Source organism: Tachysurus vachellii, chromosome 1 (assembly GCF_030014155.1).
Source record: "Tachysurus vachellii isolate PV-2020 chromosome 1, HZAU_Pvac_v1, whole genome shotgun sequence".
Classification (NCBI taxonomy): domain Eukaryota; kingdom Metazoa; phylum Chordata; class Actinopteri; order Siluriformes; family Bagridae; genus Tachysurus; species Tachysurus vachellii.
In genome coordinates, this window is record NC_083460.1 from 21,684,632 (window position 1) to 21,711,313 (window position 26,682).

A 26,682-nucleotide genomic window follows, 5' to 3' on the forward strand; every position below is an offset into this window, starting at 1 on the left:
TCCTTTATATTTCACAACACCGGCAGGTAAAAGTGCATTAACTCTAGCGTTTGCTGTTATGTTCACTATTATGTGAACTTTACATACGCGCTTAGCTGCTTCCATCGCTGAAAGAACTCTTGAGATGTCATTTCCGTAGGCTGGAAAAACTTGTTGAGCGTGATGGGAAGTCTCACAGAGATGTTCTGCATGCTGCCACCATACCTGTAAGATCAGAAGGTAAAGCTTTAAAAATATATACAGTTTCAGTTTAAACATCCTCTCTCCATCCTTTCCATCACAGAGGCTGATGATCGTCGCAATCCGTAATAAGAGTTAACCGACTAACGAATCGAGAAAATAAGCTGAGACGAGACGTGGAGCATGAGATCACCACACCAGTGTAAAGCACATATTTATATAGGTGGTAATGTGAGGGTTGTTTTGCTCACTGCACCTATTTACCAGCATTTAAACAAAAACAGAGGCTTTGTGTGGATTTTGATTTTACATGAAACTAAACAGCACAAAAAATATCAACACATTTGATGTTGCACTTCTGATATCGTATTCTGTCTATGTATAGTGTAATTAGTGTAAACACTTGTGTCTCGATGCCTCGTCGACGTCTTTTTCATGCTGCTCGGAGATCATTATGAAAAGCAGAGTCTAGCTGTACATGTGAATGTTACAAACGCAACAGAGGCGAAGAGCTGCTAGAAAGTAAAAGCACTATGCAATTATACTACTGCAGTCTGCTTATTAGCTTGCAAACTGGAACTCGATGGTCTCGATGAACTGCGGTTAGAGTTTAGAGATTTCACTTTACGTACATGAGCACACTCAGGTACAGCCTGAAAGTACAAATGTTCACTTAATCATATGGGTTTTATGCTTCAAGTAATATAGAACCATTATGCTGTATTTTACTGCACAGCTCTTCAAATGTGACTATAGTAAATGGAGTCACTTCTCAAAATAAAATCCATCATCCTTCAGAAAGGTCTGTATGTGAGCTGATATCTGAAGTTCTGCTAAGAACACTGAGCAGGTCGAGGAACACACACTCACCTGAAATGAATATTGAGCACTGGCGAATCTATGAAGTCAGTTAAGCACTCGATATTGAGGACCTGCTGAAGCTGAGCTCCTCCATCTATTACAGGATCGATCACTTTTGTGTGAATATTCAGCTGTAAATGAGGGATTAAGGACACAACCATAGACGTATACGGCAAATACAGAGCATCGGTTACTACTTAGTATAAAAGCTTATAACAAATCAGAAGTTCATTAATATTTAGTAATATATTCTATATTTACTAAAACAAATACACTGAACCTTTCTAAGTCATTTTATTCATTACAAATCTGCGCTGGCCAGTGGGACACAACAGAGCTTTTATATGCTTTTATAAAGGATATGATTACTGAGAGCATCATGGCACACCGCAGAGGCAGAAAAATTCACAAACTGTGTTGTGGTTTTGTTTCCATAGAACACGTACATGCGACCTGAAACGTCACGTCATATCAGACATGTCATCAAGAACATGTGCACGCACGCACAGCGCGCACACACACAGACACACATAGTGCAGAGCAGCAAAGAAATCTGAGAGATCTGCATCTCAAATCTTGCAGAAAGCATTCACAACCCTCACATGCTGGCACACGCAGGCTGAAATAATTTAAGAATCCACACAATTCTCCACCTGCAGTAAACATTTCCAAAATAAATATGAAATATGACCCTCCTGCTGCCTTAGCTGCATTACTGAAGACAATCAAATGAGGTTTAGGTGCATTTTGTAATAAAAGCTCTTATAAAAGGTCTTTATAAAAATGACAGTTATTAAAAAAAACATTAAAGCCCATGTGTGTAAGATATTTGATGCACATACCCAAGTTCTGTCTGAATTCAGACTTCAGGCCAATCTGCAGCAGCTGGTTCTCATACAGGACACCGTTATTCTTACACACAAACCTGAAAACACACGACTTTTAGTGACTGGGTCGACAGTCTAGATTACACACAATGAAGTTAAAACAGACACAATTACTAAAAATAACACACCCACAAGTCAACAGAAAGTTATAAAGTTCATCAGAGACACAAATCAAATGATATGAAACCTCTGGAATTGTGGGATCTATAAAAATGATTTGGAATTATGTGTTATGCTTATTCACAATGATTAGACTCATGAAAGGGGGAAATATTTGGAATGAAAAGATTTACTAACACACAAATTATTTTAATGAAAATAGAAATGAGTCTCAAATGATCTGATTTAAAAATAAAAACAGAAAAATTTCAAATGAAATGGCAGACTTATGAAGCAGGAGTTTGTAGTGTTGTATAAAAGACAATCTGGGACTGAAACGCACCGTGACAGGTTTTCCTCGATGATGGGTGTAGAGGCACTGAAACTGGCTGCCGGCAGGTTTTCAGAGAAGACGTCTACCAGCAGGCTGCCCATGTTGGACGCCACTGGAGGACTGGCAGAGTTCAGAGTTGTGCTGTTTCCCAAATTCAGAAGGTCAGAAGGAGGAGCAGACGAGTTCACCTGGAAGAGATGACGCTAAAGTTTTCCTTTCTGTTGTTCAGGCTCACTTATTAATCTTCAGACTTGAAATAAACACTTGCAACAAACATGAGGTGATGTAAGCAACATGCACAACATAACTCAAGACAAACCACGCAGCTTAGAAACAAAGGCATGTGTGTGTCATTTTACATCAAATCTACATTAAAGCTGTACAGAAACACGGCTGTAAAGAATCAAAAAGACGAACCACACAAGCATTCAGTTATATCAAGGATTTGACTCATTCATTCATTAAAGGTTTTGTCCCCAGATCAGATCTCAAATTATCTTCTGTTGACATGAATAAGAACTAAAATTTGGTTTCATCAGACGATCCTGAAAACTGCAAACAAAATCCTAAAAAATATTTGCCGTCCTTTAGGAATCGCACACTAAAGCGCACACCATGCAGGGACCTGGAAGACAGCAGAAGTGTGAAGTGATAAGTGGGAGAGAGTCGTGTTCAGAGTGGGGGACATGGGAATTGGGCGTGGTCTGTTGATTGGGGGTGTGGCTTTAGCCAAGGCTTCATAAGCAAAAGATGAAGGAGTAGGCTGAAGAGTACAGGAGAAAGAAGAACACAAGGAGAATGATGGGAAATGAATATGTACAGAGACATGAATAGAGACAACCAACTGCTTAAAATATGAACGAGGTTTATAGTGTTTATAGACCAGCGCTGGTTTGGGTATAACGAACCATCCACACGATTAAACTAGCACAATGACTGCAAATAAGAAACACAGCTTTAAAAATATGGAGGACAAAATTACAGTCGTACTAACCATGACTTTAACTGCACGAACAATGCTGTACAGTTTTCCTCTCTCTCTCTCTCCCCATTACTCCCCACCTCTCTGAATGTGTGTGAGAAGCACTGCTGTACTGCAGCAATAAAATATTTACTGTTTAAACACTAAACTGTTAAATTTAAAAATACCTGTGAATACTTGTTCAATCTATTTGCAACAAACTGAAAAAATGACAGTTTGCCAATTACTAATTAAATAAATACATATTATATACATGCAATTTTTTTAATGAAAGATAAATCTGGACTTGCACATACTTCATATCATTTACATTTATTTATAGATTTTTTTCTTGTGTAATCTGAAGCAGTCTCTGGCAAAAAAAGGTTTGGGATTAATAAGTTCTTATGTTATCGGATCTTATCATTGTGCTGTAAATAAACACTGATGTCAGTTCACACATGGTGTAATATCGCAGTCCAACACATTCGCATGTCTGTTTAAGACTGGAGTCAAATGAGACTTAAACCTGAGAAAGCTCACTTTTGTGTTAGTGCTAGCCGCAGTGTGATCGCTGTTCCCGTTAACGTTGCGCTCCTTTCGACTTTCATCCACCTCCGTACCTGTTCCAGATCCCTTCTTCTTCTTCAGCTTAGCCAAGATGGAGGATTCTCGCTCGGGGAAAGGAGGCATCTCCTCCAACACTGTGGCCTTTTACAGATAAAGAGAGTGCAGGAACATTCGTGAAAAGAAAAAAAAAAATCACTTTGGTTGCTGCAAATGGGATTATAATGATTTATTTAAAATTAAAAAAAAAAAAAAAAAAAAAAAAAAAAAAAAAAAAAAAAAACATGATTTGAAGAATGAAGCAGAGAAACATCTTATATAAAGAAAGTCAGTTCTGGTGCAGGGATTGTTTAAGTTGCAGTTTATTAACACTGCATCTACTTAAAGTCCCAGGTTAATTTCGTCACCTATTTTTAATTTAGTCTTAGTCTTGTGCCAAATGTCCTTGTTAGTTTTAGTCATATTTAGTCATTCATCTTCATTGTCCATATAGACCACAAGCATCAGGTCAAGTAGAGAGAGCAAACAGGACGTATTTTACAGGAGAAGTAGTGAAGGAAGTTGCCAGAATGCTACTATGTAAAGGAAAAAGTTGGACTCATGTCTCACACTGTAAAGTAGTTCCATCACCTGCAGGGATAGACTAGGACACACAGACCAGTAAGGAACCCAGGGAGGAACCGAAGGCAGTAGGCCTCAGGGGTCAACCCGGTGGTGAAGACTTCCTTATGGAATTCCCCTTTTATTAGCTTATCCCTACCTAACTGGTCCTTAGGTGTCATAACACTGCAGATTAGGGAAAGTAAACTAAAAAAACTATACGATCACAGAGATTCTGAAACTAAAAACTATACGATCACATAGATCCTGAATATAAACTGTAATATGGAAATATTTCTCTCCTGCTTCCCTCTCACTTGCCTTCTTATGTTTGTGTTACAGATACAAGGACTGAAAAGCACTGCGACAAACAAGGCAACAGAAGCACCAAAGCACCGCCATCTGAAGACATCTGCAGAACAACTACTCAGGACTGGCAGACAACATCAATTCTTACTGTCTTCATTTACCTGATGACAAAAAGGACATCATATATCAAGCTACAATGTGCACTGCAGAAGCTTTGGACTCCAGAAAACAACAAAGAACTATTACCCTTAAAAAGTTTTCTTTTGCCTGCATCTCAGAGTTGTAAGAATACTGGCTCTATGTTAAAGCACTCAGGCCAGATTTTTTTTTTTGTAAATAGAAAGCGGAGCATGACTTGAATCTTTCTTTTTTGATTTTATTTTATTATTACTATTATTGAATTGAATCTTTTGTGATAATTTTTAAAACTCCCAAAGAGGGAATTGTGGGAAAATAATTTTTAAGTCATTGGTTTATTTCATTTTAGTTCCAGCATATTTTTGTGGATCATGTAGAAGCCAAATCAAGACGAGACGAAATCACATTTTTTACTTTATTCATACAGCTTTTAATCGTAATGCAAAGACCGGTCATCAGGACATAAGCTGTCATGTACAATAAAAGAGCCTGCGCAGCGACAGGAAATATAATTTAACACAAAAAGCCTGCCTAGACGGTGGACTTGCGCTCAGGATTTATTTTTAAGCGCCGTGTGGACAAATTGTTTCTACACACACACTAAACAGCGTGAATCCGCGAACTCGTTCTGAATATTTTAAAGGCGTAACAGCTGATGAAAAAGCAGACAATTGTAGACGAAAATGAAGAGAGATTTTATCTTAGATTTTATTTTATACAAAACATTTTCGTCTCGTCTTTTTTTGTCAACAATAATGCATGTTAATTTAGTCTTAGTCAGCGTTTTTGGACAGTGGTGCAGTCTTGTCATCGTCTCGTCTTAGTCATGAAAAAAAGGTTGTTGACGAACATATTTCATCTCGTCTGACGAAATTAACACTAGTCCCATGAAATAGTAAATATTAAAAAGCAATAAATATCAATTAATATTTGATTAAATGCTGAACTCAGATTATACCCATGTGAGAATGCCTAATGGGCATGGCCTGATATTCCATATAGTCCATACCTGACTTACTGTGTGTCTGAGACTCACAGCCTGCTAAATCATTCAAGCAGAACTAATCCTGCAAACAGCCCATTTACAAAGTTAAAGTTAGCGAGAAAAGCATTTGATTTCGATAAGCGGTACCAGTATATCGGTGCTTGCGATGCAGCTGAGGCGCAGGTATTCTACAGCACGCTGCTGCAGCTCCACATCAGCGTTACGTATCTGACTGTCTGAGCGCAGCACCTCCTGTATGGTGCCCTTCACCTCGGGGAAAAGGTTGATGAACTTGACGTAAGCCGAAAGCAGCAGAGCCCGAGTGGGAACCGAACACAAGTGGAACTTTGAGTGGAGGAGGTTAAACTGAATAAGTGGACTGAAAGAGTGAGAAAAGGAGATATAGAGAGATTAGAACAGACAACTTTCCTTATCACACTTATTCCTCAACTTACTGCATTCAATAGAGAATTATTAAAAATCAAAGAGCAGAAGGGTTAAGTGCAAATCTCACTTCACTGGATCATCAGTACACACCTGCTTCCAAACCAACCTTCACACGCGCTCACTCGCTCGCTCACACACAGACACACACACCCTTTCCTTTTACTGAAAATTGGGCTAAATGGCCAATTTGGGGCCGACAGTCCTGTGGTATATGGACTGCATTAGGATTAGTTGCAAAAAAAAAAAAAGTCACTAAAATGTGGGTTGAAAATATTCAACCTACCTCGAGCGCGGGTCTCCAGCGATAAGATTTCCAAACTCGCCCAGAATGTAGCCGCCCACTTTTACCAGGTTTTCATGGCAGGCTGGAGCCTGTAGAGCCTGTGAAGGACACAAACAGATGAAACCACTGCTGCTGATTAATATTAGGAACAATAAGAGCTGCTACTAACAGGATGCTAGGTGAGACAGGGTTGATACAGCGAAAAAATGTCTAGCAACCCAGAAATAATTTTGTCTTTGCTCATGTCTATATGAAACATCAGAGCAGATCGTGTGTGTCTTCTTTAATGAACAAGCCATTTGTGTGCTAAATTAAGTGCCTCTGAGTCTGAAAACATTATAATCAGTGGACTAGATAAAATTCTACATTTTTTTTTAGATTCATTACAAAAAAAAAGGAAGAGGAAGAGGAGCAGATGAATAAATCAGCAGCAGGTGTGAGCCATACCTCAAACACGGTTTTGGCAGCGTATCCCTGCACGTCGTCTCGGTTGATGACGATCTGTATGACTCGGTACCACACTTCCTCACTTACGTAATCCCCAGCGATGCGGATCAGGTTCAGGATGGTGTCTACGTACCACGTGTAGTCCACGGCATACTTTTCTGCCAGGATGGCCACTTTCAGAACCTGAGGAAGAAAAAAAAAGAGAAACACCTTCAGAAAATGATGCACCATCTGTGGTGTACACTGAACAGACACACTGTGAAGAACCTCTGCTGAAGCTTTCTCTCCATGTAGCACTGTAGAATATGGACGCATTTTACATCCTATTTCATAGCTGTTATATACATACATTTATCCTAAAACAAACCAAATACACTCTTACATGTAAATCAAGATGATACAGAGCACTCTTAACTGACAACACAGCGTAAAACAACACAGAGGAGGAGGAGAAGGAGGAGGAAGAGATACACACACAAAGATAGCATAAACACAAACTTACAATCTCTTCTCTGATTGAGTAATCAGCTGTCTCCAGGTATCTCAGCATCTCAGCGACAATTTGTTTGGAGTTGCTACGGTCGCACATGGCATAGAGAAGGTCCACAGCACGCTGCCTCACACTCACATCACGCTCAGTCTGCACACACACAGAGTTTCAGTGCAGTGTATTTGCTTAAGTGTGCATTAATTAAAAAGATTGGATGAATGAAGGTGTGCAGAAGATTGGATGAATGAGACATAATTAAATCTGGGTTATAATTAGAGGAAAGTTTATTCAGTCTATCTGGTTAATATAATAAATTAATATGAATTTTAACCCATTTACCCACAATACTGGTCACACTGATGTATAATTATAGCAAAAACTTCAATTAAATAAAATAAGAATCCCCAGATACACCAACACAGTAATGTGTGTGTGTCAGTCCACATCAACTCATCGGCTAACATATGATTTTATTGGCTCGGTCACATTGAAATCATGATGTTTTAACAATTTGGCTTATCACTACTACACGAAGAGAAAGGGATTTAAGCTGATATTGTTTTAGTGATAGACTGTTCACAGCACAGTGGTTACTCAGTTCTATAAAAAAATGTAAGTGTTTACCTTTAGTGCATTAATCACAGTGTCAATGTGAGTTTTTACAGCCTCGTGGGAAAACTCCGAACTGGCCAACGTGCACATGCTCTCCAGGGCCAGATAGCGCAGGTTTGTCTCTCTGTGCTGCAGAAACTGACCCAGCTGATTACAGGCTCGCACCAGCAGGGTCGGTTCACTGACCGGGGAGACGGGGAGTTGTAGAGAACATTAAGAGATATATTAGAACAGGACACTTATAGTAGTATCAGTTGAGTCTGACAACAGGAGAGAGAGAGAGCGAGAAAGGGAGAGAGAGTGAGAGAGAGAGCAACAGAGACAGAGTGAGCGAGAGAGAAAACGAGAGCGAGAGAGAGAGAGAGAGAGAGAGAGAGAGAGCACGAGAGAGAGAGCGAGAGAAAGAGAGCGAGCGTGAGCTCCTGTATCACTAACGGTACTAATTTGGTTATTTGTCGAGCTTGAATGATAGTATAGGTAGTACTGATAATAGTTATATGCTAAGAACTAACAGCGTATGCATCCTTATTCAACAGCAAACTCTGCAGTAGACTCTGCTAACTAAAATAGGAGTATCAGATACACCAATCTTGCAGATGGCTTACACAGCACCTTCCTGATATTACAGAAAAATCACAGGAGAGAGGCAGGAAGCCAGAGACAGTAAAGAGGAGAAGAGCAGAAATGATAAAAAGAGAGACAACATAGCTAGCACACGCTAGCACCTTAACACTGTGAGTGTGAAGAACAAAGCATTAACCTGTCATGGTGGATGATGAGACTGATGGCCTCAAACAGCACTGCGTTCTTGGCGTTGGAGTGCTGCACCTTCTTGGACTTGGGAGGCTCCTGTGCTTTGTTCAGGATCATCTCCAGACACTCGGTTAGGCGTCCACGAATCGCTGCATCCTCTGAAACCAGTCAACAGGTGACATTATAATCACACCCTCCAGTGTCATCCATATGCCCCTTTTCCACCAAGGCAGTTTGAGTGCTGGTTCGGAGCCTAATTTAAAATCAGTTCTCTCCTTTGACACCAAAAGCACCAGCTCTGAACCAGGAAAAGTGGTTCTTAAGTAGCACCAAAACATTGCTGGTCTACACTTAAGAACCACTTGCGTCAGGGGCTGGGGGCAGGGTTACTGTGACCAACCAGACAAAAGAGAACGCCAATGTAGGTTCACAAAGCCATGAGCATTAACAGTAAAGCAACATCTGCCATTGTTGATGTTGTGTTTGCCGCTGCTGCGCTAATTTTGCTGGGAAAGATGATACGTATACAGTGACGTACACTTCGCCCTGTGATGGCTCTCTAGCCCATGGAATGGCAAACCAATTCTTAGAAGGATCGCCAGTGGAACCAACTTTGAACCAGCACCGGGTTCTTTCTGGTGGAAAGGGGGCAATATGAGGATGGGTTCCCTTTGAGTCTGATTCTTCTCCCGGTTTCTTCCTTTATCATTCAAGGGAGTTTTTCCTCCCCACAGTCACCTGAGTCACTTCAGACTTGCTCATTGGGGATAAATACATATACATTTATTTTTTTATACAATATATCTAATATTAATCTTGAATTTTTGTATTATATTAATCTTTATATTATTCTTTATATTAACCTTTTATTTTATGTTTATGTTCTGAAAAGCTGCTTTGAGACAATGCTAATTGTAAAAAGCGCTATACAAATAAATTTGAATTGAACAACAGTTACAACAAAAATTATACAGCATACAAAGAACACAGTCAAATAATATTATGCAGTGATCCACAATTATTCAGTCTATAAGCCGACTAGCTGTCGTTCCTTTAGTTAAGGAGAAAATGTATTTAGGACATTATCAATATTTGACTGCATTAAATCGGTAAACAGCAGCAAAATTGTAATTTACAGCCATTTAAAGGGACTAGACTACACCGATAAATACAAAGGAATATCAGTGCAATAAATGTTTCAAATAATAAAACAAAGATGTATAAAAAATGACTGCATTGTACATGTTGTTTGTTCGGTGCTGAGCAGTCACGGGATTTGTTTAGAATTCAGAAATGTTGTATATTATTTATTGCATAAAGCAAAAAGAGGTGTGGAACTGGACAGAATTCCTTTAGGAGCTGGTACAAACCTAAACAGGATGAAAAAGTCATTTTCCATTAAAACACAGTAAATAAAAAGGGTTCTCTAAAGAACTGGCTTGATCTAGTGTGAAATATTTCCAGAATAACAATATAGACTGCTTTTTTAATCATCTGCCTCACTACTGTTTGCTGGATTTCTTCAGTTAGAGCTGATTAGAGACTAATCGATTAATCACACCAAAATCAATGGCAGCAGATCACACAGAAGGCTCTTTAACATAGCACCTAGCATGAAACTGTCCACAGTATGGAATGATAAAGAAATGTTTTCTAACTCTTATGTTAGTACATTGATCTCACTAATTAAAAAAAAAACCTTGTTTCCTGAAACTCACTTCCTTCCTATTTCTGGTCAGTTGTGTGACTGTTCTGCTCTATTTACGAGTCTTACACAGCTGTAGACCTACTGCAGGGAGATGTGACAGTGTAGACAGTGCCACATTTCCAGATAGATTAATCTACATTAGGTTATTACATAACATATTATATAAATAAACTCAGCATAATGAGTCGAGTAAACGCCTTGCTCTAGCAAGTCTCTAATAAAGTGAGCTAACTGATGAGCTGTCTGACTTTCTCCCCAATGTTAGTTGGCAGCCCTGAATGCAGGAGAAGAGCACAATCAGGAGCCAGTCCAAGGGACACGCCACTCTAGCCTTTTGAACCCATTAGTAACAGGGAACATGCAGTTATCCTCATTAGTGTGTAATTAAGCAGTTGTTCGAATAACAACCATGATATCGGAATGTCTGAGTGGTGTGAAAAACAGAACAAAAGCACTTATGTAAGTAGAAAATCAGCAGTGCAGAACGAAATACAAAACAAAAACGACGTGTCACACATTTTTGTGGTTTAGTTTGATGTTGTGGAACGTCCATGAGACGGGTAAGTTCCTGTTCACACTTACATTATAGCTTTAATAAACAGTCGTTCCATTACCAGCCTCTCCCTCTGTCCCAATGCAGCCTGTCATTACACATAGAAACTGAGGAGTGTAAACTATTGTGTGCTAAAGGAGCAAGAGCTGGAAAACGCTGTTTGATCAAGACTTCAATGCAAAATGAATTACAAATAAACCCTGTTTTGGTTTGACCTGATTTTATATAATATATTTGAGAAACAATAATATTTAGTGTTGCTCATATTCATAATGTGCGTGTTATAATTGTATATAAAATCTTATCTGTAATAGGTAGAAACTTTTGTTTATTTTACAGCGTAATATTTTTGAGTGGAGGCCTGGGATTTGTCAGAACACCACATTAATCACCTTCTGAACAAATTATACTTTTTATTCTTTTTTTATACAATGACATACAGTTGAGGCCAAAATTATTAGCCCCCCAGGAATTTTGGAACATTTTCCTAAAGATCTTTCCAATGTTTGCAGCATTGATAAAACTTGATATAATCAAACATTCGCCAGTGCTATTTAGTAGCTTTTGGTACATTTTGGAATATAAAATACATTTTTAGGCTTGCTTTATAATCAAATATAGTGAAAATGGGGTGGTCAAAAATATTAGCCCCTTGTGAATATTTGCTTTCAAAACACACCCAATTAATCAAATCAGCTTTCAAAACACACCTAATTAATCAATCAGCTTTCAAACCACACCTGTGCAGTCAATTGGCTTCCTAACAACACCTGGGCATTCAATCAGCATTAAAGGACTCCAAGGAACAGGGCACTTGAACACATTATTGGGAGAGACTACTTTTACTCACCATGCCAAAGACAAAGGAAATCAGTCTTGAGCTCAGAAAGAAGATAGTGGAGGCTCATGATAAGGGGGAAGGCTATACTGCCATTTCCAAGCTTTTCACAGTGTCTAGAACCGCCGTACGTTGCATCATTGCCAAGTACAAGGAGACAAATTCTATAAGAAACAAACCTGGGCGTGGTCATAAGCGCAAGATTTCAAGAACCCTGGAGAGGAAAATAGTCAGAGATATCAGCAAGATGCCCCAGACATCTGCCAAGATGATTGTTGCTGACCTGGCCTCTTCTGGAGTTGATGTTTCAAGGAACACAGTTGTGAGGGCTCTTCATCGTGGTGGGCTTCAGGGCCATCGTCCCAGAAGAACCCCTTTACTCAAACAGCGGCACATCACAGCTAGACTGAGGTTTGCCCGTGAACATTTGAAAGGTAAAGATGAGTTTTGGGAGTCTGTGCTTTGGTCTGATGAGACTAAACTGGAACTGTTTGGGCACATGGATGTTGCTTATGTTTGGCGAAGAAAGGGTGAGGCCTTCAACCCTAAGAACACAGTTCCCACAGTTAAACATGGTGGTGGGAGCATCATGCTGTGGGGCTGTTTTGCAGCTTCAGGCACAGGGAGCCTTGTTCGGGTGCATGGCATCATGAAAAAAGAAAATTATGTTGACATTTTGAGGGATAATATGCAGAAATCTGCTCGTAGTCTAGCCTTAGGTCGTCGCTGGGTCTTCCAACAAGACAATGACCCAAAGCATACATCGAAATTGGTCCAACAGTTCCTGAAGGATACCAAAACAAAGGTCCTGGAGTGGCCCGCACAGAGCCCAGACCTCAATCCTATTGAGAATCTGTGGCGAGTGCTCAAAGTGAATGTCCATGCTCGGAAACCACGTAATTTGGACCAGCTGGAGCAATTTGCAATGGAAGAATGGGCTAAAATCCCTCAGGAAACCTGTGCCAACCTAGTAAAGAACTACTCTAAGAGGTTGTTGTCAGTTGTGGCTCAGAAAGGGTTCACTATTGACTATTAATGACCGGGGGCTAATAATTTTGGACGTTTCATTTTTGCCCTTTCTTGTTTCAACTCACTATTTCAATTAAATATCCTAATCAAACTTAGTGGAGATTTTGTCTTTGTTATTTTGGAAACAAACACACTATAAAACACTTGTTGTTAATGGTCATTTCCATGGAGAAATCAAGAGTTTTGTCTAATTTCATAAGGGGGCTAATAATTTTGGCCTCAACTGTACGCTGATTTTCCACTATAACATTTTCAGGTGAGAGAATGGATATAGGCAACAGAGTACCCGCTCTAATGAAGAACGTGTTATTTACAGTGTACTTAGGGATCATTAGGACGTTTTACACACCCAGTATCATGCTTGTGTCCTGGTCAGGAATCCACCATCATGTCACTGTTTTTGTAATGTTTTTTTAGAGGCTTGTTAAACACTTACACCCTCATTCTCAAGCTAAATGATCTTGGCTCTGTGCTGGTTACTTGGCTTTTACCCAAAAATCCCACAAAATCAACATTTGCTTGACAAAGAGCAGATTCACAGTGTATAGATAAATACAGTCCTAACACAGAAGATCAGCCCTAAAACCCTGTCACACCTGTGTAGACCGAGGCATCATGGGAAATGTACATTTTACATTTACAGCATTTAGCAGACGCCCTTATCCAGAGCAACTTACATTTTTTTATATACAACTGTGCAACTGAGGGTTGAGTTGCACAGGGGCCCAGCAGTGGTAGTCCTGGGATTTGAACTCACAACCTTCCAATTGATAGATCAACACCTTAACCACTAGGAGTTACTGTTAGCACCTTTGATATGTACCTTGAGTATACCAATGTTTAATACACTTTTACTTTACCGCAATATGATCAATTATCAGCACAAATGATCGTAGGTAGCTACACGCTGAGGCTAACTTTTTTTAATAATAAAATAATGTTATGTACTTTCTTGATTACAACCTCCGTTTATTGTCATGTACAAATTACATGAAGCTGCACAAACACGGTGGATTTGCCGCGTTTGGATGCCAATGTAGGTTCACAAAGCCACATGCTTTAACAGTAAAGCAACATCCGCCATTGTTGATGTTGTTTGTGCTGCGCTAACGTTGCTGGAAAAGATGTATACAGTGACGTAAGACTCGGCTCTGTGATGGCTCTCTAGCCCATGGAAAGGCAAACCGGTTCTTAGAAGGTTCACCAGTGGAACCAGATTTGAACCAGCACCCGGGTCTTTCTGGTGGAAAGGGGGCATTTACATACCACATACGTCCAGAAATTTTACACACATTTAATAAGAGTACATCAGACACCTGTTTTACACACACACACACACACACACACACACACACACACACCTGGTGGTGGATAACACTGCAGCAGGCGAAGCAGTTTGACTGACAGCCATGGAGCTGCAACAAAATAATATGTGTAGTCCTGCAGGTCTGTAGATGCTGATGTGACAATCTGAGAAGGAAAGAAGAAATAAGAAGAAAAAAGATAAAAACAAATCAATACGATTGAAACGGATCCAAACCTCCAAAATCACCGACATCTGATGTACTAAATTCTCTTAGTTCTCAGTTTATCTGCTCAACAGAGAGAAAATATAAAGCAGCATGATATAACTTCCTAGATTACGGAATTCAATTAGCAGATATGATTCAAACAGCAGGTTTTTCCCAGTGCTTGTTATGAAACCTCACCTATACTATACACACCTCACTATAGCCATTTTATCTCAGTATAGCCAGATTGGTGTGAACATTAAAAATAGCATTTATGGGAAAATTTATTTCAAATCACACTATTTACAAACTAAATCTGTTAGGAACTACATCTCATGTTTAACCTTTATGCAAGAAGAAACATGCCTTGGGTATAAATCATTTTTTTCACTTACATGCTTAAAAATGTCATTACTGTAAGTGTATGTGATGAATCTGGTGTCTTACCCTGCTGAGTCTGGCCACAGCCAAAGACACGGCGGTCTTAAAGTCGTCTGGGTTCTTCTGAGCCAGAGTGATGATGAGGCTTGTCGCTGCTGTCACCACTCCCTGGGAAAAGTACATTAACCTCATTAACTCTAATGTCTAATCTCGTCCTGTTACTCCCCAGACAGAAGAGTGTCTGTTGGACAAAATTAAGTACAACTGTCAAAATGGAAAAATGAAAAGGAAGTTGTGTGCAGTTTGTATTATAGTTCTGACAGAACCAGTGTATTGGTCACTATATCACAAGATGAGAGCCGTGTTGTAGAAGAGAGACATCACTAGGGCTGTAGCTATCGAATATTTTAGTAATCGAGTATTCTACTGAAAATTTCATTGATTAATCAAGTAATCGAATTAAAGACAATATTAAATATACAAGAGAAAATAAGACGGATCTCTTAAAATGAACAACTAATTTTTTTCCTTTTTTAGAAAAATGAACTTTTATTTTTTTAATGCATACAACAACATTTTCTATTGAAAATAAACATTTAAATATTACCCATTGTTTCTCTGTCTGTATTTGTACTGTGAACAATGACAAAGTTGACTGAGAAGAATTAAGTACATTTAAGTGCCATACATTCTGGGCTTTAAACAAACCCTTTTCTGAGATGCAAAAACAAAAAAATAAATTGCTTTCAAATTACATTTTTTAATGCATCAAAACTAAGGCATACATTAAAATAAATAATAATAATAAAAATACTGCCTTTAAGTCATGCAACTTAACTTTCAGAACTAAAAGATTCAAAATCTACAGCTCAGCCATAACATAAGCCTTTACTGTCTTCTTGAAATGCTTTGTCGTGTTTAAGAGGCAAAAAACATGGACAGGAACTTGGAACCATGCATGGTTTCACACAGAGTGCTTTAAGCATATATATATTAATCAGAATATAAAAGTCCCTCTCAACGTGTGTGTGCTTTAAAAGTCTTTAAAGGAGCATGTGATTGCAATGAAGAAAGCCCGTGCCCTCAAGTCAAAAGACCGCTAACTCCTCGCGTCTCCTTCCGCTTTGACGTAAGCACGTTATCACACACACACACAAATACACGCACAAAATAATTGCACAAGAACGTGAGCTTTAAAATGAATTAAAAGAGGCTTCGAGGCAGAGGAATTTGCCTCGATAAATTTTTGTAATCGATTTACTCGATTACTCGTTACTCGTTTCAGCCACAGACATCACCAACAACCTCCGCAGGTCAGGGTGAAGGTTTCACCATCCATCATTCTAAGAAGACTTTGTGAGCAGAAATATCGAGGCCACATCACAAGGTACAAACCTCTCATCAGCAGTAAGAATCAAAAGACAAGACTGGAATTCACAAAGAAGTAGAAGGTTTTAGACTGGACAAGTCAATCAGCAGACCTGAACCCAACTGTGCAGCATTTCACCTCCTGAAGAGTAGACTGAAAGGAGAAACCCCCTGAAACACGCAACTACTGATAGTAACTATGCAACCTGAAAAAGCGTCACAGATACAATTTACACACCAGGAAATAAAAGCTGAATCCCAAACTCAACTCATATCCATCTTTCGATCTCAAACCCAAATGTCTTCTGTGTAGCACAAACAAAAAACAAAAAAGAAATAAAAATAAAAATACAGTTTTGGGTTTCAAAATGTTCCGAGGAAACTGTCTATAGTGTGATGGTCAGACATCCAAATGTTGGTCATATAGCGAACCAGCATTCATATGCAAATAAAAAAAAAAAAAAAGATAATATGAAAGATTATTCTCTGTATAATTCTATGTACTTCATTAACTTGTCCTAACAATATCTTAAAATCACAACTCACTATGATGTAGCCATATCCTCATTAAATAACAACAGAATTCTAAATGATGAACATAAATATACAGACTATGAATATAATACTGCAGTGCATGAAGCATTACAGATGCTTGTGTGAAACCTCTCCCTTAACTTTAAATAAGAAGGGAAGTATAATAGATGTTGAACCAGGGGCGTAGATTACGCGGGGGACATGTCCCCCGCACTTTTTATAAAAAGTAAAGAGTTGTGTTCACCACATGTTGAGGTTTTAATGGAGCAATGTATATAAATGCAGAGTGATTTAAAATTCAAAGAGACAAGAAAGTTTAAGATAGTCTATACATGACGTTCACGGCAATCAGTCACTCACTTGTCACGTCATCATCACGCGCCCCCAGTACTGTCGCTCGAGTCGCACCATTTACAATTAGCAAGTTTTAATTTAAAGTATTATAAGGAAAAATAGATGCTTTGACAAACTCTTTTATAACGTCTTTTGTTTTAACAAGTGTGTTATCAAAACCCTTCAAATAAGAATAAAGATAATGTTGAACTGAGATTTTACAGCATATTTAACTCTGCCAATTCTACATAATATCAAGTATGTGTCACTGTATGTACACGACAGAGGCAAGGACGACGAATGGTGACATTAAATATGACATTTTAATAATACTTAATAATAAAAAAATCATGATTAAAAATAAAACCTGTCATTTACACAAGGGTTAACTGAAAAAAAAAACAGATAACACTAGACATTTCGTCCCCCCCACTTTTTAAATGATGGCTACGCCCCTGTGTTGAACACAGAGAATACACCAGAGTAGGGCTGTAACACAATTTGGTGTATAGTTACAGCCCTTTTACTAATAAACATTACAATGATGTACACATGGGAAATGACTGAGATATGCAAAGGTGTATAAAATCTATAAAAACACAAAAGTACCAGGTGCTGATCATTGAGAAGGTGTACAACACGTGACGTCCACTCGCCCATGGGGATCAGATCCGGGGACGTCCGGTTGAGCCGCAACAAACACAGAGCTGCACTCTGCTTCACACTGTCCATTGTGTCTCTGCAAACAATTGTTGAAATATATAATTACGTTGTATGTTCTATAAAAGATCATTACATAAGCATTTAGTTTCTTTCATTTCCACTTAAATTCAATTAAAAGTGTTCTCGATCTTCTGAGGACTCGTCAGTGGTAGATAATTTACAGCTTCTGTTTCTGTGAGCTGGACTGACGTGAGGTTATAGCACAATGAAAACCTCCATGCCTTATTAGTGTTGAGTCACTGATGTTACTGTATATATACACAGAACAGTTTCTTGCACTAGGTTGGTGTCTCACCCAGCCACCAGGATGCGTGGCACCTCTGAAGCGAACGCCTCGGCCATCTCTCGGCTGCCCACGTTGGCGATGCAGTGCAGTGCCAGGTTCATGAAGGTGGGGTTCCTGCTGCTCAGGTCATTCTTTATGGCATTGTTGATGAGGCGGATCAGATCGCTGTTGCTGTTCACCAGCACTGAGATGAACAGGTAGCCCTGAAACACCACGGCGCAGAAACCACACAGGAAAGAATCAGCCTGTAATTTGCTGTCATGACAAATTATACTGCTTACACAAAATAACTTTTCTAATGAAGACATTTTGTATTTAAGCCTTTATGAAGCCTTTAATATTCAAACTTTTAGCATAATCTTGACAGAATGGTAGTTTTTCATGGTTTCGTTTGTCTGCGCAACAGACAAGTAGGTGGAGCTGAATCTGATCTGATTCCTCCTATAAGCCCAACTCTAACCTCTAACCCTAACACTGTACACCACATAATAAACACTGCTATCCAGCCTGGGTAGCACACTGGGTTCTCATTCCCTTTGACTTTTGGCAGCTGGATCAGGTCCAATTTTTTCAAGGGGTACTTGGGAGATTTTCTTGCCATTACACATTCAATATAGGAGGCATGAGTGTGTAGAGTATACACACACACCAGCTCATTCGAACTAAGGGTGTCCTGAGAGAGAGAGGAGGAAAAGAAAGACATTTATGGGGTGATTGGAGATGTGGAATTAGGGGGATTGGATGTGACTGGAAATCACAATCACAGTTATTAAAGTTATTATAAAGTTTTAGTAGTTTTGTTGATGGGCCACTTGAAACAGACAAGTTTATTCCAAAACTCACTACCTCAAAAACAAGTAGGACTAATAACAACAAAAAGTAATGATGTATAGACAAGTAAATAAAAGGCTGAATAGTTGAAGAGACAAATTATTTTCATATTTGGTGGGATTGTATCTCTGGGCTTTAACAGAACAAAGCAAGTACTGTTTTGAATTCTGTTTTGTTCACAAACTGTGTGTCACTGCAAGTAGTATAAAAAGTAATTAAATATGAAAGCAATTAATAATTAAATATTATCTGCATAAAATCGTTCCCCTGCTACTCACTAACAATGCTGATGTTTTTATTTCCCTTCTGTAATGCAGAGAAGAAGATAAGTTTAGCATATCACTACATCCTTAAAGCCCTACAGCCCTACAGTAATAAATTGTGTGTCGTTACACCTGTAGGGCCACGGCCATGTCCACGCCTCATTTATGTCCCCTTTAAACATGTATTCACATTGTCATAACATGCACGTTGGGTGAATGCTAAAGTAAACACCACAACCTGGAGACCATGGATGTTTCTCCTGTAGAACTTACTATCTGTTTCTCAGTGTATCTGTTGGAGCTGAGAAGGTTCACTGCCTCCATGTGGCCGAAGTCGATGTCATGACCCAACAGGAAAATAAACAGCAGCTTACACACATATTTCTTCTTACTGTAGCCATCCAGAGCTTTATCTCCTAAAAACACACAAAAACCATATGAATGTTAATGTGAGCTGAACCCGATGTTAAGTTCACATTATCCAGCTATCCAGGTACACATGCACGCACACACCTTTAAATTTGGAGCGGATGTTGGCCAACTCTTTGTTTATTCTCTTGATCTCAGCCTCCTTACTTTTACCTGGAAATACAGATCACAGTTAGGATGAAGAGTAAAAGCCTCACCCTTTTTCCTCCACACACAGAGCAATACGGATAATAATAATGCAGTAATATCCTCTTTTTTTTTTTTTTTTTTGGGGAGGCGGGGGGCTATAGCAATCCACACTTCCTGTTTTACTTTGTTTTGCAATCCCATCACTTTAGTTCCTTGATCTGGTAGACTTTATAGTAGTGCTTTATATTCTGGGGTCATAATATTTATTATACTCAGGAACACATTGTGTGTTTGTTACACAGTGATTTAGAAATGAATTATTTTCAGAGGAGCACAACAGAGACACTGAACAGCTCTGAACTTGAGTCGATGTGAGTTTACAATCATTTAAAGCAGGAACACAGCAACACCAGAAACAATAAAGTCCACCCTGAAAGTGTAGGATAATTATCTGAACAGCAAATGTAACAATATTACAAGCTGACTTTTTAGTTTAAACTTCTTGGTCTGTTTTCACTTTAAATGTCCCCATGATGTTGCTTGACTAATTACACGTGCTTGGTTTCACTGAGAGTGATGCGGCGGGGCTTTATTCTGTCCAGCTCTTTCCCCTGCTCGTCTGTACACTCTTCTCTAACACAACCGATTTCTACACTTCCACCAGCTTCTACCAACTTCCACAAAATGCCACAAAAACCTCGTCTTCTTGTTTATGTTTGATGAATATTTGTCTTCTATTAAAGCCAATTTGTAAATCGTCAATTTTTTTCCTTACTTATACAAATTATCTGGACAATATATACAGTGAGGAAAATAAGTATTTGAACACCCTGCTATTTTGCAAGTTCTCCCACTTAGAAATCATGGAGGGGTCTGAAATTGTCATCGTAGGTGCATGTCCACTGTGAGAGACATAATCTAAAAAAAAATCCAGAAATCACAGTATATGGTTTTTTAACTATTTATTTGTATGATACAGCTGCAAATAAGTATTTGAACACCTGTCTATCAGCTAGAATTCTGACAACCAAAGACCTGTTAGTCTGCCTTTAAAATGTCCACCTCCACTCCATTTATTATCCTAAATTAGATGCACCTGTTTGAGGTCTTTATCTGCATAAAGACATCTGTCCACCCCATACAATCAGTAAGAATCCAACTACTAACATGGCCAAGACCAAAGAGCTGTCCAAAGACACTAGAGACAAAATTGTACACCTCCACAAGGCTGGAAAGGGCTACGGGGAAATTGCCAAGCAGCTTGGTGAAAAAAGGTCCACTGTTGGAGCAATCATTAGAAAATGGAAGAAGCTAAACATGACTGTCAATCTCCCTCGGACTGGGGCTCCATGCAAGATCTCACCTCACGGGGTCTCAATGATCCTAAGAAAGGTGAGAAATCAGCCCAGAACTACACGGGAGGAGCTGGTCAATGACCTGAAAAGAGCTGGGAACACCGTTTCCAAGGTTACTGTTGGTAATACACTAAGACGTCATGGTTTGCAATCATGCATGGTTCCCCTGCTTAAACCAGCACATATCCAGGCCCATCTTAAGTTTGCCAATGACCATTTGGATGATCCAGAGGAGTCATGGGAGAGTCATATGGTCAGATGAGACCAAAATAGAACTTTTTGGTCATAATTCCACTAAACGTGTTTGGAGGAAGGAGAATAATGAGTACCATCCCAAGAACACCATCCCTACTGTAAAGCATGGGGGTGGTAGCATCATGCTTTGGGGGTGTTTTTCTGCACATGGGACAGGGCGACTGCACTGTATTAAGGAGAGGATGACCGGGGCCATGTATTGCGAGATTTTGGGGAACAACCTCCTTCCCTAGTTAGAGCATTGAAGATGGGTCGAGGCTGGGTCTTCCAACATGACAATGACCCGAAGCACACAGCCAGGATAACCAAGGAGTGGCTCTGTAAGAAGCATATCAAGGTTCTGGCATGGCCTAGCCAGTCTCCAGACCTAAACCCAATAGAGAATCTTTGGAGGGAGCTCAAACTCCGTGTTTCTCAGCGACAGGCCAGAAATCTGACTGATCTAGAGAAGATCTGTGTCGAGGAGTGGGCCAAAATCCCTCCTGCAGTGTGTGCAAACCTGGTGAAAAACTACAGGAAACTTTTGAAGTCTGTAATTGCAAACAAAGGCTACTGTACCAAATATTAACATTGATTTTCTCAGGTGTTCAAATACTTATTTGCAGCTGTATCATACAAATAAATAGTTAAAAAATCATACATTGTGATTTCTGTTTTTTTTTTATTTTTTAGATTATGTCTCTCACAGTGGACATGCACCTACGATGACAATTTCAGACCCCTCCATGATTTCTAAGTGGGAGAACTTGCAAAATAGCAGGGTGTTCAAATACTTATTTTCCTCACTGTAGAACATGATTAAAGACAATGAATTAAGTGAAAGTGGCTGACAAAACCTCTTTGGAAAACAGACCGCTTTATTGTGGATGAACCTCCAGTCAGTCGCTTTAAAGGTGCCACTCACTCCAGGGGGCAGAGCTTTGAGAATCACTCACACATCAAACTCACACAGTGTTAAGTGTTAATCTGGGGCCTGTTGCACAAAAGTAGAATTAAGACATCCAGGATAAATGACTGAGCTGAGCTCAATGAATCCAAAACAAGTGCATCCGGGCTTAATTGGTTGCACAAAGACCAAGCCAGGATGAGCAGACACGGATTCATCAAGCCAGGTGAAACCAATCCTGGATATGTGCGCGCTCACGGCTCACTCAAACAGACCCGGCACCGATCACAGATTCACCATGGCAACTAGAGCGGCGTACTTATTCCCGTCGGAGGCACAAATCCTCATGGAGGCATACGAGGAGGTAAAAGACATTATTAAGAAGAAAGGCAACACCGCCACAGTGATAAAGCAAAGAGAAAAAGTGTGGCAAAGTATTGCAGACCGCCTGAATGCGTAAGTAGTGCACAATTACACACTCACCGCTCCGCTAAAAACATCACAATTACAATCTAAATAGTTAATTCACATCTCCAAAAACGCAGTTGTACTCTGATTATGAAATAGTTGAATTTTTAATTGAAATGGACTGCAGATATGAGTGAAATTGTGTACAGTAACTCCATCACACTGTATAAGGCTTTGATAAATTATGAAAGCCTTACATTATTACTACGCTCACTAGTACGGTTTAATCTTAGCCGTTGTACTCTGCTTCTTATGTTGTCCACCGATTTTTCTGTGTTCTCCTGCTTTTATTAATGTAAAGCTGCTTTGAAACAATGAAACAACTGTGAAAAGTGCTATATAAATAAAATAAAATTGAATTGAATAAATAGATGAGCTAATAATAATCACTTTAATTTATATAGCGCCATTCAAAGGACCCAAGGTCGCTTGCTCACTGACTCCATTGAATGTTCTTGTGTGATAAAGAAAGTGTCTCTTTTCGTGTGTGTGTGTGTGTGTGTGTGTGTGTGTGGTGTGTGATGTAGATTAAACATGACCGGGCCAAAACGGTCCACTTTTTACATCATGGCTGTGTCAAGAATATCACTGTGTTTATGAGGTAGTAATGATGAGATTTTGTGTTGACAGGTGAACTCTCTGGTGTGTTGCTGGGAGACGGGGTGTATGGCTTTTCTCCTGACACCTTTCACAGACCCCCAGGAAGCACAGCAGGCCTACAACCATGCCCATGCCAGGACCAGGGCCAGAGATGAAATGACCTTTGGCCTCCTGAAGGCACGCTTTCACTGCCTTCACAAATTAAGGGTCAGCCCTGTGAGGGCATGTGACATTACTGTGGCTTGTGCTGTTCTCCACAATGTGGCCTGCCTGAGGAAGGAGAGGGCCCCCAGAGTGCCACCAGCCATGGACTGGGACAATCCGGCAATCTTCCCTGATGACGACAGTGGTCGGCTGCTGAGGGACCAATATGTGTTGAATTATTTTAGTTAGAATGTGTGCTTTCAATTTTGGTTAAATATGTCCTGCGGTGGCAGAGGAATTTGGGGGGTTTTGTTTTATATATATATATATATATATATATATATATATATATATATATATATATATATATATATATATTTAAATTGATTTGGGCCTCTTATGATGTTTGTGCTGTATACTGTATACTGAGGGAGGCTACTGCATCCATTCATTTGTCTGTTCAGTTGCTGTGTATGGATTTGTCCTGCATTTATTTCAGTGTGCAGACATACGGGGTGTGTTATATACAGACCTTTTTGAATGTGTATTTATCCTTTTGTATCCTGTGTGACTTCAGTTTCGAAAGGAGCTGATAGTTTACCTGCTTTGTTTTATCCTTATTCAATAAAGGAACATAATGTTACACTTTGTGTTTTTATATTTATATGGAATGTGTATTTTATATAACAGTATTAGGGCCACACTAAGGAAGAAGGAAAAAGTCATAAATTTATGAGGCTGGTTCTTTCTGCGGAAAAGATGCATATTCTTTTTACAGTCCTGATACTTATGACAATGTGCTGATGTGCCAACAGATTAAGTATGTCCTTGTTTGTGAAACCATACTGAAATGCCCCAAAGCTGTCATTTTAACAACTGTCCTCCTCTAAAACGACGGGTTACAATATTATTAAAGACTTCATTCTCAAAGTCTGTGAATTTTCTTTTTTTTTCCTCCGTGGCCCTAATATTCTATCATTTTATATATAGCCTTACAGTCTATGGGAAACTGTAAATTATGTAATGATAGCAACATCATCTATTTATCCAAAATGATTGAAATTAATGATCACAAATGTTTAAATCAGTGGTCTTCACTATTTTTTTCATGTGAGCCACACTGATAGGACAAAGTCAATAGGAGAGCCACTTTGACTGCAAAGTATGCCAAGTTATTCAGTCTTCGAGTTGCAGATGATGCATGCTCCCCATCAGTTACCTCTTTTGTCACGGTCACATTGCTTTGTTGCTGTTCATTTTGTGCGCGGGATTGTTTGATAAGAAATCGATCCCTTTTTTAGTCCGTGTGTACAGTAAACACAAGTTGTTAACTAGCATGAAACACAAACTAGCTTCTGGCAGGCCGCCACAAACTGGCTATTGCGCAGAACGCAGCGAGTCAGTGACGAGTCAAATAATATATATAAATATACATTATTATTTGTAATAGAGCACATTCGTTTTTCTATGCTTCCCTGGTTGTTTTTAATGTTATTTAAATGAAAAATAAATTTGAACCATATGATCATATCATCGTATTATTTACTGCCATGCGAGCCGCATATTAAAGCTTGGCGAGCCGCAGGAGGCTCGCGAGCCGCGCAATGAGTAACACTGGTTTAAATAATGACAGTGGGTCTAGTTATATGTGATAACAATGTATAGTGGGCAGTGGAACTATTGGTTTTCGTTTGTGGTGACTGCTGACTGACATAAGGGATGAGATTAAATAGATCACGCAAACATTTGCTTTTGTTTCATGACTTATGATAAACATTAATATGCTGTTTTGAAATATACAAAATGCTTTATTTAAGTTAATTATAAAATTCCAGTGATTTAAAAAAACTACTATGAGTTAGTAAGGAAACAGTGAAGTGGTACAGAAAAGCAAGTGTTGGGTTTTTGTAGGATTATTATTCTGGGCTGTGGACTGTAATTAAAAGTAAACAAACAAAAACAAAACAAAACTTTTCTTCCAATAACAAAGAAAAAGACTGAAAATAAAGTGACTCGGTGTTCAGACTGCCACACCTATCTGGTCCACCGCACACACGTGTGTGTACATTTCTACATAAAGTTGTGAGTGTGTGTCTGTGAGTGTGTGTATGTGTTTGTGTGAGTGTGTATGTGTTTGTGTGAGTGTGTGTGCATGTGAGTGTGTATGTGTGTACATTTCTACATAAAGTTGTGTATGTGTGTGAGTGTGTGTGTGTACATTTCTACATAAAGTGTTGTGTGAGTGAGTGAGAGAGTGAGAGAGAGAGAGAGAGTGAGTGTGTGTATATGTGTGTACATTTCTACATAAAATACACTGTTTAGCATTGACGCTAACGCCAAGTTCACTTTGTGTAGCTGTAGCTGTTGTTAGCATGTTAGCACTTACAGTTCCGGATGTCAGAGATGAAAACAGCGAGCCCGCGCATCCCGTCTCCTTTTGAAACCGCCGGCATGTTTCTTAATTATTTAGCAGTGTGTTTTGGAAGACAAGCAGGACAGTCAGGCTAGTTTAGGTTAGCTCGGGCTGGCGATGTTCTTCTTCTACCACATTTCCGGTGTCATGCTGAGATCCTGTTGCTGGCGCAGTATGGGGCCCACAGGGGGCGCTGTTACACCACAATACAGGATGTCATCATGAAGTATAACACGACATGTAGCACCAGCAGGGCTTCTCTGGGGGAACAAACGTCCTCTGGGGGACATATTTCTCCTGTGATTAGGAGATCCGACCTAATGTGTGGCAGAGAAGTTTTTTTTATAGGAGCAATTATTCCTTACACATACCTTTGTGCTCACACACACACACACTCACTCTCACACACTCACACACACACACACACACAAACACACACACATAGCTTATGTACATCTCTTAAGATTTCAAAGCAGCATTCTCTATACAACACATCAGAGCCAGAATATCTGTCTGGTTTCTGAGCCAATCTGTATCAATGCTCAGTGATTTTTAACGCAGTGATGGAACACATTGGTGAGCTCTGTCTCTCTTAACATGAATGTACTGTAGTTATCATGACTGTTGTCATTATCTGCATCTCAATTTGAAAGCTATGCCCTTGCACTGAAAAATATTTACTAAATCCAGAA

At 39.3% G+C, this 26,682-nt stretch overlaps 1 protein-coding gene across 1 annotated transcript in view; it reads right to left on the reverse strand.

Annotated features, from left to right (window-relative positions):
• LOC132850500 (AP-2 complex subunit alpha-2) overlaps positions 1-26,157 on the reverse strand; it is a 29,036-nt gene extending 2,879 nt beyond the window's left edge. The window contains exons 1-19 of the mRNA XM_060877138.1: positions 25,964-26,157; positions 19,825-19,893; positions 19,585-19,727; positions 18,227-18,420; positions 17,818-17,947; positions 15,040-15,141; positions 14,443-14,551; positions 8,961-9,111; positions 8,213-8,381; positions 7,601-7,738; positions 7,099-7,281; positions 6,652-6,749; positions 6,069-6,300; positions 3,866-4,033; positions 2,371-2,549; positions 1,884-1,966; positions 1,404-1,494; positions 1,051-1,173; positions 88-204 (exon numbers count right to left, since the gene is read on the reverse strand). Coding sequence (XP_060733121.1) covers positions 88-204; positions 1,051-1,173; positions 1,404-1,494; positions 1,884-1,966; positions 2,371-2,549; positions 3,866-4,033; positions 6,069-6,300; positions 6,652-6,749; positions 7,099-7,281; positions 7,601-7,738; positions 8,213-8,381; positions 8,961-9,111; positions 14,443-14,551; positions 15,040-15,141; positions 17,818-17,947; positions 18,227-18,420; positions 19,585-19,727; positions 19,825-19,893; positions 25,964-26,030 — 2,546 coding nt within the window. The 5' untranslated portion in view covers positions 26,031-26,157. The remainder of the gene's footprint in view (positions 1-87; positions 205-1,050; positions 1,174-1,403; positions 1,495-1,883; positions 1,967-2,370; positions 2,550-3,865; positions 4,034-6,068; positions 6,301-6,651; positions 6,750-7,098; positions 7,282-7,600; positions 7,739-8,212; positions 8,382-8,960; positions 9,112-14,442; positions 14,552-15,039; positions 15,142-17,817; positions 17,948-18,226; positions 18,421-19,584; positions 19,728-19,824; positions 19,894-25,963) is intronic.
• Between the last annotated feature and the right edge of the window lie 525 nt (positions 26,158-26,682).